The sequence below is a fragment of the Scomber scombrus genome, chromosome 18, assembly GCF_963691925.1.
Source record: "Scomber scombrus chromosome 18, fScoSco1.1, whole genome shotgun sequence".
NCBI classification, from domain to species: domain Eukaryota; kingdom Metazoa; phylum Chordata; class Actinopteri; order Scombriformes; family Scombridae; genus Scomber; species Scomber scombrus.
In genome coordinates, this window is record NC_084987.1 from 12,146,154 (window position 1) to 12,158,215 (window position 12,062).

At 42.6% G+C, this 12,062-nt stretch overlaps 1 protein-coding gene across 2 annotated transcripts; it reads right to left on the bottom strand.

Annotated features, from left to right (window-relative positions):
- Nucleotides 1-463: 463 nt before the first annotated feature.
- Nucleotides 464-10,303, bottom strand: samd1a (sterile alpha motif domain containing 1a). 2 transcript variants are annotated; one of them, XM_062439635.1, is made up of 7 exons: nucleotides 9,807-10,303; nucleotides 6,816-7,170; nucleotides 6,252-6,391; nucleotides 6,066-6,126; nucleotides 2,869-2,953; nucleotides 2,567-2,681; nucleotides 464-2,185 (listed from the first exon to the last, which is right to left on the bottom strand). In XM_062439635.1, the coding sequence occupies exons 1-7, from the start codon at nucleotides 10,167-10,169 to the stop codon at nucleotides 2,039-2,041; spliced, it is 1,266 nt and encodes a 421-aa protein (XP_062295619.1). In that variant the 5' UTR covers nucleotides 10,170-10,303; the 3' UTR covers nucleotides 464-2,038. The 2 variants fall into 2 exon arrangements, with proteins under 2 accessions (XP_062295619.1, XP_062295618.1); XM_062439634.1 differs by having other exon boundaries at nucleotides 6,252-6,394.
- Nucleotides 10,304-12,062: the final 1,759 nt, after the last annotated feature.

Here is a 12,062-nt window from a genome sequence, read left to right on the forward strand (position 1 = left end):
CAGCCTAATCAGTAGGTTTCCCACAGAGCTGGGAAACCAAGAGGCTAATCTGCATTGTCAAACTAGTGTGCAGCCTGGAGCTGACAGCGTTGTGGCCTCACGCAGTATTCTACTGATCTGACTGATCCAAGTGACCTTTATACTACGGTACTGCTTTTAGTCCTGGATTAGAAATTGTATGCTGATTCCCACATTTTCCACCACGGCTGAGGAAAACTCTTTTTTTTCTCCTTTTTCTCTGTACATGGATCAAGTCTATTTCTCACATAATAGAAAAAAGGAGCTGCACTCTGCTGATAATATTCACACACACATACTGTTAAACTACAAAATTCTTCTTACTTTGATAAGATTACATAGTGGAAAAAAAGTGTGCAATTGAAAAGTAAACAGATCAGGTTTCAGTCATCTAACCATCATCGCACATGTACGTTTCTGCATTATCAGACGTGTGTAATCTTTTTCTGCTCTATTACTGTATTTTTGTACTAATCTGAAGATTTGTGCAGCTACAAAACAAACTTGCCAAGGTGGTGCTTCACTACATTGGATACAGGTCATTGTAAAAAAACAATCAGACAATTCAATTCTCTGCTATTCCATTTTCACTGAATGTGCATTTCAGACTGCTGCATCAACTGAACCTTCAGATTAAATAAGTGACTTTGGTTTTATTTAAAAAAAAAACTCAGGCTACAATCTATGTACATTTATCTGGAGTGGAAGTTTGTACAATATTTGATTGAGACTTAAAAGCACCATCACCAGCCCTCACACCCTCTCAAAGTGATGGATGACCCACAGAAACATGTGTTTTTAAATGAACTGTTGATAACAGTAATAAACTGCATCAAAAAACAAGTGACTGAACAGAGAGACATGAGCTTTATTTGTGACTCAGTGTCACCGTTACAGATAAAAAGGGGAGGAGATACATTGGAGATGTAGACTACATCATATGGAATGTTACAATTCAAGTGGCTGGCTTATAATTTTACACAAAGAGACACGACAAATTATAAATGGATGATAATGTAAAATATTGCATTTGATCAAGATATCTGCTCCATAAACAGGCACTGAGCAGCTGTATTAAATTTAAAACAACATGTTCAGTATTACAATAACATTTCACCAAATATTATTACTTTATTTTTGCTTATGTATGAAAGCAAATTCCATCAGACTGCACACATCCTGGTCACGTCTGTCTGCGATTGTTCCCCAAAATTCAACTGTATTAAGTTGGACCACAGTCGTCATTTCTAAATAAGACATAACAAGGAAAAAAACACAACATATTGCCTTGCCAGCAGGTAGTAGTATATCATACTGGTTATACTGGCACACTCCAACAACAGCAGCAATTGGTGGCATCAGACTGTCGACTTTTGCTGCAGATATGTAGATAGTCTGACTTCCCCAGCACTTAGATGACATTTATTCCAACTCATCAGATGAGAAAAAGCACAACAGATGCGCTTTATGTTTATCTGTGTGACTTACGAACGGTTTCTGGACTAACAGAAGGTACCATAATAGATACGAGGAGGATAAAGTGAGAAATTGCAGAGCCTCAGAAAGTTCTTATGGGCCCTAAACTGTGACAACACTTTGGCCACAGCATTGTGCAGTCATTTCTCTATGGGTGCATCTTCCCATAGTTGGTCCACTTTGTGCAAGTCCTCTTCACCTGCCGCGTTATCCAGCTTTAACTCCTGCAAAAAGGTCAATGCTCCTCCGGTTTTAAAACATACTCTGAACGTAGCTTTCCATTCCCTTGACAGTGCAATTGTACGCGGGTGAAATGAAAACCAAAGACCATAATGAGAGGTAGGATGAATGTCTTTTAGTTACTGGTCATTCTCACAGTGAAAGTTAATTCCACCGCAGCCTTTCCCCCCCTCCACACACCTTCTACATATATTATATATGAAGGTGGGTGGCAGGATCCGGATGGAAGAGGGCACTGCATGCACGCTTGGGTCAACGCAGCGTTATCTGTCCGTCATGTGAGTGCGAATGATGCATCACCATCTCAGAGGTCTTCATATTCCAGGAAGTGGGTCCTCTGCAGCACCTTTACATGGCGCTCGTAGATTTTGAGGGCAGGGCCGAGTCGGATGGACAAACCGGTCAATACATCACTGCGCTGCATTAGAAGAAGGGACTTTCCATCAATTTCCTGTTGTAGGGTAGAGAATACATGTTTGGATCAGTTAGCATCACCCCTAGGTTACTGAATGCTTGATATCTCCTAATATAACTATTTTTAAACAACCACCACAACACAGAAGGTAAAATTAGCTATTGGATCCCTAAAATTGAGTGAAAAAACATTGTGTGTAGGAGACAAGATGGACAGTTTTATTTTCTAGCATCCTTTAAAATGCAGGTTTAAGCACAAATTAAATTATATAAATCACATCCTGTGTAATCATTGGACAGTGCAACACATTTTATATGAACTACCTCCAAAAATGCACTGGATGATGGAATATACTGTACGTTTAGTCATCAGTGTACACGTGGCGCCCGCTGTGAGAGTTCGTGGTGGTGCACTTACCTGTGTTCGAAACGCAACAGCCTGCTCTGGAAAGCCTGCAGCTGAAAAATAACTGGCCACATCTGCCACAGTCCACTGCAACAAGTTCTGGCTCATTTTCTCTTTCTTCACAGAGCTGGAGACAGATAAGAATTTTTTTTTAAAGCATTAAAATGACGTGAAGTTATTTGTAATTTCTCTTTTGTGTCTGTGCCTCAGTAATATGTAAATTTACTAATTTGTATAAGACGTTGAGAAAGACTGTGGAGAAGTAGGGGAGAATTTGCAAAAGAGAAAAAAAAAACTAAAAAAATTATACTCACATCATGTCATCATTTTTGCCACCATTCAGAAGACAGTCTTCAGCTGCTGTGAAGGATGATATATCTATCTTCTTCTTAAATGTACCTGTGAACGAAACATAAGTTAAATGATTATAAATGTTTAGCAGATTGTACAAGACGGATACCATGATATAATGTCTGCAGTATTTCTTTAATGATCACTAAAACATTGCACAGTTGATTTCACTGGTTTCTATTAATGTGACAGTTTGACAACCTGTAGTTAAAACATGTCAGTATTTCCTGTGAGAATGTGAGAAAGTGAGAGCAGGACAGTGCGTGGGGAATATTAATACCCTCTTAGAGCTTGTTACTTTTCATGTCTAAAGCCATAATGGTTTCTATTTCTGCAACGCACAGCTCGAGTATGCTACCTAGTGACCACAAATCATTCATAAAAACACCAACTTTGGTTTTACCAAGATCCAAGGGGATCTCCCTTCATATAGCTCACTAGTGGTGCAGATATAAGGTTTATGCGAGAGCCATGATTCAATTTTTTCCCCAACTCTGCATCACTGTGCAAAGTAAAAATTGAGTTTAAATGTGCTGCTTCATATCCTTTACATAGCTGTGATGAAATGGAACTAATGCTTTCTCCATGTTGCTAGTATGCCGCACCGAGGCCTCAACTGTCACGGCACACTATGTTTTTCTATTAGATTTTGTTCATGGTCCAGTACAGTGACGTTACCGTGAATGAGTTTTGATGCAGCACACTTACTGTAACAGCCCACGTTTACAATACTGTAGTTATATGTAAATGCAGAAGAAATGTGCAGGGCCAGTGTTTAACTGAAGCCACCAGGGCCAGTACATGTACAGCACAGAGTCATAGTACCTGAGCAGTGGTAAAAACATTTCTGTGCTGTTTGTTTCTGTTTTGCCATCGTCATTTGCATTCACTTGGGATCAAAAATCTATGACCACCATTAAAAGCAAGCATGCCGAATTTAAAACTAACAAACAAGCTCTGTAGGTTTCTACCATAGACTGTATATAAGGTTTCTACAAACTGACACTCATGTTCACTGGTGAACAGAAGCAAACTGGAGAAACCGCTACTGGGAACTGAACCCTCAGCACCTGATTTGGAGGCTGGAAACTTCATCCCTAGAAACTTTTTCATAAAAAAATGCCAGTGTTTGACAGTGTTTCAAGTCATGTCCTCAAGATTATAAATACATTTCTTCAAACAGGCATCTTCCCAGATGTTGTTAAACCTTTACTAAAGGCATCCAACCTTGATGATGATTCATTCTTCTTAATAAGATACTTGAAAAGATGGTTTCAGTGCAAGTAAACTATTTTCTTATAGCAAAATAATATCCTGATGGAATATCAGTCAGGCTTCACAACATACCACAGCACTGAAACTGCTCATACTAAAATTAACAGTGTCCTCAGACTAAACCCTGACTCAATTCTTATAATCTTAAACCTAAGTACAGTGTTTGATATAACTGACCGTGATACCTAGTCTTGAAAGGCTGGTTGGTCTCTCTAACTGTGTGTTCAATTGGTTCAAAACACGCATTAAAGGGAGAAAGTCTTGTAGACCATATGTCTGAGGCCTTGGTCCATTATTATTGTCACTGTACATGCTGCCACTATGTGATATCATGCTGATGACACACAACTGTATATCTCAGCTGAACCAAATGATGCAGTGGCTATAAACTCCATTACTAGCCGTCTTCTGGCAAAAATTAATGGATGAGCAAAAAAAGTTCTTAAAGGTAAACGAGAAAAAAAATGAAATCAAGTTGGCCCTAAACCAAAAAGAGAAATGCTGTCTAATAATCTGAAGAAATTCACTCCCTGTATTAAATGTTAGGTTACAAGTCTTGGTTTTATCTTAGATTCAGCACTAAGCTTCATGTCCAACAATAACAAAGTGAGGAAAACCTAATTTTCCACCATAACACATTGCAAACAAACACAGCAAAAGTATGACCATTCATAAATAAAGAATACACTGAAAAATTCATTCATGCCTTCATTTCAAGCTGACTCAATTACTGTAACGCACTTTTACTGGCCTCTAGAAAAAAACAGAACAAAACACTGAGAGACTTCAGCTCATTCAAAACTCTGCAGCTCGGCTATTAATCAGAACCAAGAGGAGAGAACACATTTGTCCAGTTTTAGCTTTTTTACACTGGCTTCCTGCAACTGACTTTAAGGTCCTTCTCCTTACATACAAAGCCTTTTATGGACTAGGACTAAGCTACATTGCTAAATCCTTGTTATTATTATTTGCCTTCAAGAATGGTGTGAACATCTGTCGCTGGTTTAATGGAGATTCCCAGCAACAGCCAGAAGAAAATTAGGGATGCAACCTTTGTCAATAATGCTTCAAAACTACAGGACATGCATACATAAATCCATACGAAAATGAAAAAAATGTATGTTGCCTGGCATATTGACAAACAAACACATACATAACAAAAAATATGAACAATATGTTTACTGAATTATTAAAAAACCATCTGTAAGATTGAGCATACATACAGTTTCTACCAAGCAGCACTTAAAAGCAGCTTTTAGAAACTGTCTGCAGCTGTGTGATTATTACGTGGTCATGTATTCCCCTAGAAGGAAAATCAAAATGAGTGTTTAACGGTACCCAAAATTCATGGTTCGATATGTACCTCGGTTTTGTGGTCACAGTTTGGTGTATTTTCAGTACAGCATTTTGAAAAACGTAAACATCCAACAATGACTCATCGGATAAAACTGTTACTCAAACTGTAAAGTTGTGCTGCAGTGCAAAAAAGAAAGTAGCCGTGCTGTTTCCTGCAAGGAGTCAGAACACCTGCTGACAGCTGTTTTATGCTGATTTATGGTCGCTCAGAATTGGTTCTTACGACATGCTGTCTCACAACGTTGGAAACAAAATGTATTTATCATTATTCTGAATGACTTCACCCAAAGACGGAGTGAAAAGCAAACGTCACAAACATAGGAGGGGGATGGGGAGATGCGATATTGTTTCACTGTGGCACTAACAGCGTAATATTTTAATAATAATGGCAGCAGCGACACTACATGAGCATGGTTAACCAGGGTAACTTGGGTAATCCAGCTAGCATACATCCATGTCAGAGTAATAAGAATGAGCAGATGCAGGTTACACGGCAGCTTCTTAAAAAACGAGAAACCATGTAACTCACAGTTGTCAGATGGCGAAGACAGTGTCTGTGGTCTTCCATCCGATACATTCCTGCTCTCCTCCTGTCGGTCAAACAAAACAAAACAAAACAAATGAAACATGAAAATGTCACGTAGGAAGCAGCCAGATCAAAGAAGAGGGAAACATCCAGGAGGTGTTAGTCACAAAAGGAACGTGGGCCAATTACCAGTCGTACTGCATAGTCTGGTACCAACTGGTCAGGCAAAAGGCCATTATCCTCCACCTTGCCTTCATCCTCCTTCTTCACATTGTTCTTTAAAGCACATGGGCCGAGGGTTACGGAGTGGACTGCTGGCTTCGTGACTGCTGCTAACACAGAGGAGAGGAGAGCATTTACATAATGCACTGGGACAATCCATATTGTCTGCACCTGACTTCATTCTTGGCAAATTCTAGTGCTAATCAAAAACTAAAGCAGCCGAGTGTTATTTTATGTCTGTTTATTAAACCCGAATAACTGGCACAAACAAGGCAAAGGATGCTGACACTTCTAACTGCAGAGGCAACATCGTGAAACCATGGAAATGTATTATTTCTCCTGCAATTCTGTGTGTAGCGGACATTAACAGAGGCATTTCTACTGTCAACAACTATGTCACCTAGCAGTTAATCATCTAGGTGGTTAGGGGCTCGCATCTCCATTTCATGTCCAGAGCAAGACTTAGCACAAAGCTTAGTGCTCCATTATATCGGAGCGTGCATATTAGACTGTGTCTAGCAGTGTGGATACCTTTGTCTCTCTGCATTCCTGGGTGCTGGCGCTCCACTGGGCAGGCAGCAGAACTATAAGCCCAGTCATTGTGTGCGAGGGCCCTGGGGCTGGAGGGGGGCAAGGAGCTGGGCCTCGCACCAGCCCTTTGGAGAGAGACACAGTCGGTACCCGAGCTAGGGACGCGGCCAGGGCCGGGGCCAGGCCGGGTGCCAGAGGGAGAGCAGGGAGCAGAGACGGCTCGCTCAGAGGCACAGTGCACGGCCGCATCTTCAAACGGGCGGACAGGAGAGGGTCCGTCCTGCCCATCCCGGCTCTCGTCGGCCCCCTCCTCATCTGCATTACTGTCTGTGTCCATAGCCATAGAGGTGTCCGCCTGCAAAACCGGAGCAGAGGAGCAACATAAAATTCCCATCCCATTATATTTTATAAGAAGCTTTCCAACAATGATTACATGATGTTTTATTTAGGGGGAAAAAAACAAAAAGGTGGGGTGGGTGCAGAATGACACATATACATCAAGTATGTCCTAATCTGTACATGTAAGGGCAGGATAAGAGGATCAGAAATAGGTTTATTTCAACGGAAGGAAAAGCAACTATCAACAATTAAGTTAATTATTTGACAACAACTTAAAAAGCTGGTAAAGCCAGAGAGGTTACAAGGGATTGCTGTTATGACTGACTACTGATTGTAGGCTGAGCGTGTCACATGGAAACATGTTCATACAGATGTCGCAATTTGACCGCTGTGGTGGTAAATTATTGTCTTTGAATGCCTCTCTGTCCCTCTCCGCGGTGCAGTGCTCACTCCGCAGACAAACCGACAGCCCTTCCACCACAAACGCGTTTCCATGCAATTAAACACGGGCATACACTGTTGTCTGGATTCATGTAACTAGTTTAAACATGAGCACTCATTCCTTTCATTGTGGGGGTTTCGTCGACGGCGCCCCTGAGTAAAAAAAAAAAAAAAAAAAAATTACCTTGTGTGCGACTGCGTGTCCAAGACCCAGCAGTCGAGCACAAGAGCGCACTGTAAGCCCGCCCCGCTCCTGTAAAAAAGCCGCTTGAATGGCATTCACCCATCGCACCACTGCATTTCACATAACTTTCCCCGAGACACGGTCACAAAAACATCATGCCCCCCCGGAGGTTCTCGATCCAGCGTCATTTTCATCTCGGCTCACACACAAAAAACAGCCGATGTGCTCGGTGCGTCCCTGTCTTAGAGGCCTTCTTGATTGATCATTTTGACACACGAGAGCGTAGAAGGGGCCGATGGGAGGCGTTTTTTTTTTGTTTTTCTCAAATTTCCTCCAAAGTGCGCATGGAGTTGGGGAGCCGCGGTAAGGACCTCGCCATTGTGTCTGAGGTCTTTAACGGTGCGCTTCCCGGGGCCCAGCCACGGCAAGCACACATGAAAGCGACTTTATATCGACGATCTGAGCGAGCACCAGTCTCAGTCCACTTTGACTTTGCACGGCAGCGCAGTCAACGAATTACAGTTAAAAGCGACGGAGCAGAAAGAGTAACGCAAATGAGTCCGTTATCGGACACGTCACTGTCTACATTTGACCCGATCGTGTTCAGGTAAAAACCTGGACAACAATACCCGAGAAGCATTCAGTCCAAAGTAATCAAACGTGTTTGTTTTTGTAGCCACACACGCCTTTCAGAGAACAAAGTCAGTTTGATCTCAGCTTAACCCAAATCGGACAGGCGCATCCGCCAGCTTGCGGTCGTTTACATTCAGGTCTCACTGTTGCCGGTTACTTCATATTTTATTGACTTTGCAATTCTGTGGATCGTCTTAAAAATACTGTCAAAAAATAGTTGACAGTCACATATAAGTGATGTCATGCTGTGCGGGACGTGAGAGGCCATAACAGCCGAAACCAAGCGTTAGACGTGACCGGGCTTGGCAGCGTGTCCGACAATGGATCTAGGGGGTTCGACTTTATGCACTGCGTCGGCAATCGTCCATCGCTCGAAAACCAGACGCAGTTTGCACACATGAACTGCACACATCTCCTCTAGAAGTACTTTGGCACCGATCTCTATCGATTTGGTTGCAGTTTAACGGGACAAAACATAGGTGATGGGCACATTTTGTATAAGTCCAGACGTGAAAGGGGTGGGGGGGTGGAGATCTCCTCAGAGGCAGACAGAATATGGTGACATGATGTGTTTATTTGGCCGCGTGCTCTGCCCCCCCCCAACCTAATAAACAATCAACAGCCCAACAATATCCCAGCGCCCCCCCCCCCCCCCCCCCCCCCCCATCAAGCTCGTACATCCGCGGTGTTTGAGACTTTTTTTCCTCCCTTCACCCACTCCCACATCGACAAGTCAGTGCGGATACAAACGTGCAGTTCCGGTTTTGGATCTCTTAATAAAACCCTCACTTGTCAAGTTCACGTTTGAAGGAGAACATTGTGAAAGAAAATCTGTTCAGCTTCCGGCCTGTATGTACGCATCTTTCTGCTCCCCCCTCCTCCCCATCTCTCCCCTCCCTCCCTCCCTCCCCTTCGCTCAACGCCGAGTTTGGGGCTTGAAAAGCGCTTTCTGCTGCTGGTAATGGAGGCTCTGGTTGTTGGGAGACGGGCAGGATGGTGCAACTTTTCCCATGTCCGGCTTAAAGTGCCTTTCAAGCGGCTCCACCATACTTTGACTTCAAGCGCACCTTCCTTCCTTTTTTTTTTCTTTCTTTTTTTTCTCCACCTCTGTAGCGCTCGCTCGAGGTCCAACCCGCCGCCGCTCCCCGTCTGCGGCAGTTTTGGGTGCACTTGCAAATCACTCCCCTCTTTCACCACTCCCCGGGTACAAACACCCCCCCCCCCCAAAAAAAAAAAAAAAAAGACGCACACAGTTATAGCCCACACCTTGTTGTTTTCCCTCTCTCTCTCTCTCTCTCTCTTTCTCCACCTGTTAATATGTGATGTGACAAATGAGACGTGAGCCGGTTAAATGTGCACCCCCCCTTCCTCCCTTCGCATCCACCGTCACATACCTCCAAATCCTCCTCGTCCTGGTCTGCAGGACCCACCGCGCTGTCCCCGTTGCTCAAGTCCGAGTGACTGGCTTCTTCCACTGCGTTTCTTCTCACGGCCGTCGCTAACGTTACATCGTCTTTCTTTCTGCTCCTCCTCTGAACCTTGGCGGCGTTTCGGTACGAAATGGAGCCCTTGTAGTTAACTTTGAGCACCGTTTGCTCCTGGATCAGTTTCTCCAGTTCTGCGCAGGTTCGGTCGGGCTCGGACCCGTGTCGTCTCCGGACCATTCGGCAAATCCTCTCCAAGTCCGGTCGGGCTTTTCGCGACCGTAGCGAGTCGATAGTGTCCAGGATCCACTCTCTGTACTTGGATTCAGACATCCTTCTCCTTTCTTTCTCCGCTCGGTTGCTTCGCTTGCTGTTTTTTCTCTCCTTACCTACAGTGCGTCAACCTTGTGCGCTACAAACGGTGTGTGTTTTTCTTTTTTCTTCGTGAGCCACGGTCCGAGCCCAACTGAGAAGCGGAAACCTCGCTGTACGCCTGCCTGCGTTTGCGTGTGCGCTTAAGGTGGACCGACTGAGTTCAAGCGAAAAGTTTCACTCGAGAAGAAGGGTTTTTTTTAAGGTGGAATTTGCAGTCCTGGGCGAGAACGAGCTTGCGCGCACTCGGCTCTCCCCCCCTCCCAATGTGCGCCCTGCTGCTATCGGTGAGAAACGTGGAAAAGAGAGAGAGGCTGAATGTCAAGGACTGCAACTAGTGAGCTCCACACATTGATTAACTGAAGCTAGATCACATGTAGTCCATTCTCTGTAGTTCGCCACACGGTCTCACAACATCACGCTGAAGAAACAGGCGTAGCTGCAAATTGTGGGCTCCATTTTCTGCCCCATCACATGTCTGAAGATGACCTACAGTAGATGACTGAGAGTCTTTACGGACATCTTACTAAGCATTGTGGGACCAACACCCTCAGAGTGGTGCAACAGTAGTCTTTGAAAGCACGGCCAAGAAAAGTCCAGACTACACATTATAATGACCCATCACTAAATCAAACTATATGGCCTAACAACGAATAATCTAATGATTTAATGGACAACTGGTTAAAGGGGGTTTTAAAAGACAAAACCAAACCACTACATTAATGTAAAACTAATGTATGGCATTCTTGAATCCAATTAGAAAATGGGCAATTCATTAAAACTCTCCCACAACCCCTAATTGAATCAGCCTTTTGTAAATTGCACTTAAATCCTGGTTTGTGTTCTGTTTTCTATTGAAATCCCAACCTGTGATCCTATTGTTAACCAAAGGGTAATCCAGTTTGTACAACATGCTTATTTACTGTATGTAATCATTTTTTAATGCAGAAAAAAATGTTTGTTGTCAATTAGGACCATCATACCTGTAATATGTAATTACAGAAGTGAATAAGTAGGTCTGTGAACTTGTATGTATTAATCAATTTTTAAAATGTTTATTTTTTTCTCCACACATCTGCTTCCTTGACTGATTTTCACATTTATAATCTTTTCAGTATCTTTTTTATTGATTTGTAAGGTCTTAACTTAATTTATTCCCAACCATGTGCAAGGCTCTTTAGGTCTTTCATATTACAATTGATGTATTGATGCAGTCCTAAAAAAGAGTGCACTGAGGGCGGGAGGACATTAGGTTTGGGTGCTGAAAGCCACCTGATAATTGATTAGGGGCTGTGAGAGAACAAACACTAAACTGTGTTATTCAATTACGCCTGCCGGCCTTAACTGGTTCACAATAATCAACATGACAGTAAAAATACTCCATCACCTACCAACATGTATGTTCCTCTGATCCAGCTGTGAGATAGCCTGAAGCTGCAAATACCTTCTTGAAGATTTGCATGTTGCGAAGAAACTCCATTATTTAAAAAATGTGACCAGGTGTGACATAGTGCAAGGTGAAGGGAGAGCTCACATATAACCCCAGACATATTAGTCTTAACAAGTAAAACTTTATTGGAATGATACATTTTGCAAAATATTACTTTATGTATATTTTTTTAACATACTCATTGTGTTCTAAGGGTATCTGTCAAGTTCTCCAGAGGGTAAGATAGTTAAGACTGTCAAAGGCAAGGATATACAGTATTGTTTCCCAAAAGGTACAATAGACTACACAATCACTGTACCCAGGTCATGAGGAAAAGATTAATGTTCTGTTTTTTTCTTTTTTTTTTCTTCCTTTTTTTGAAAATACAATTAGAAAATATGAACGCAAAACATCTCAGATGTAAA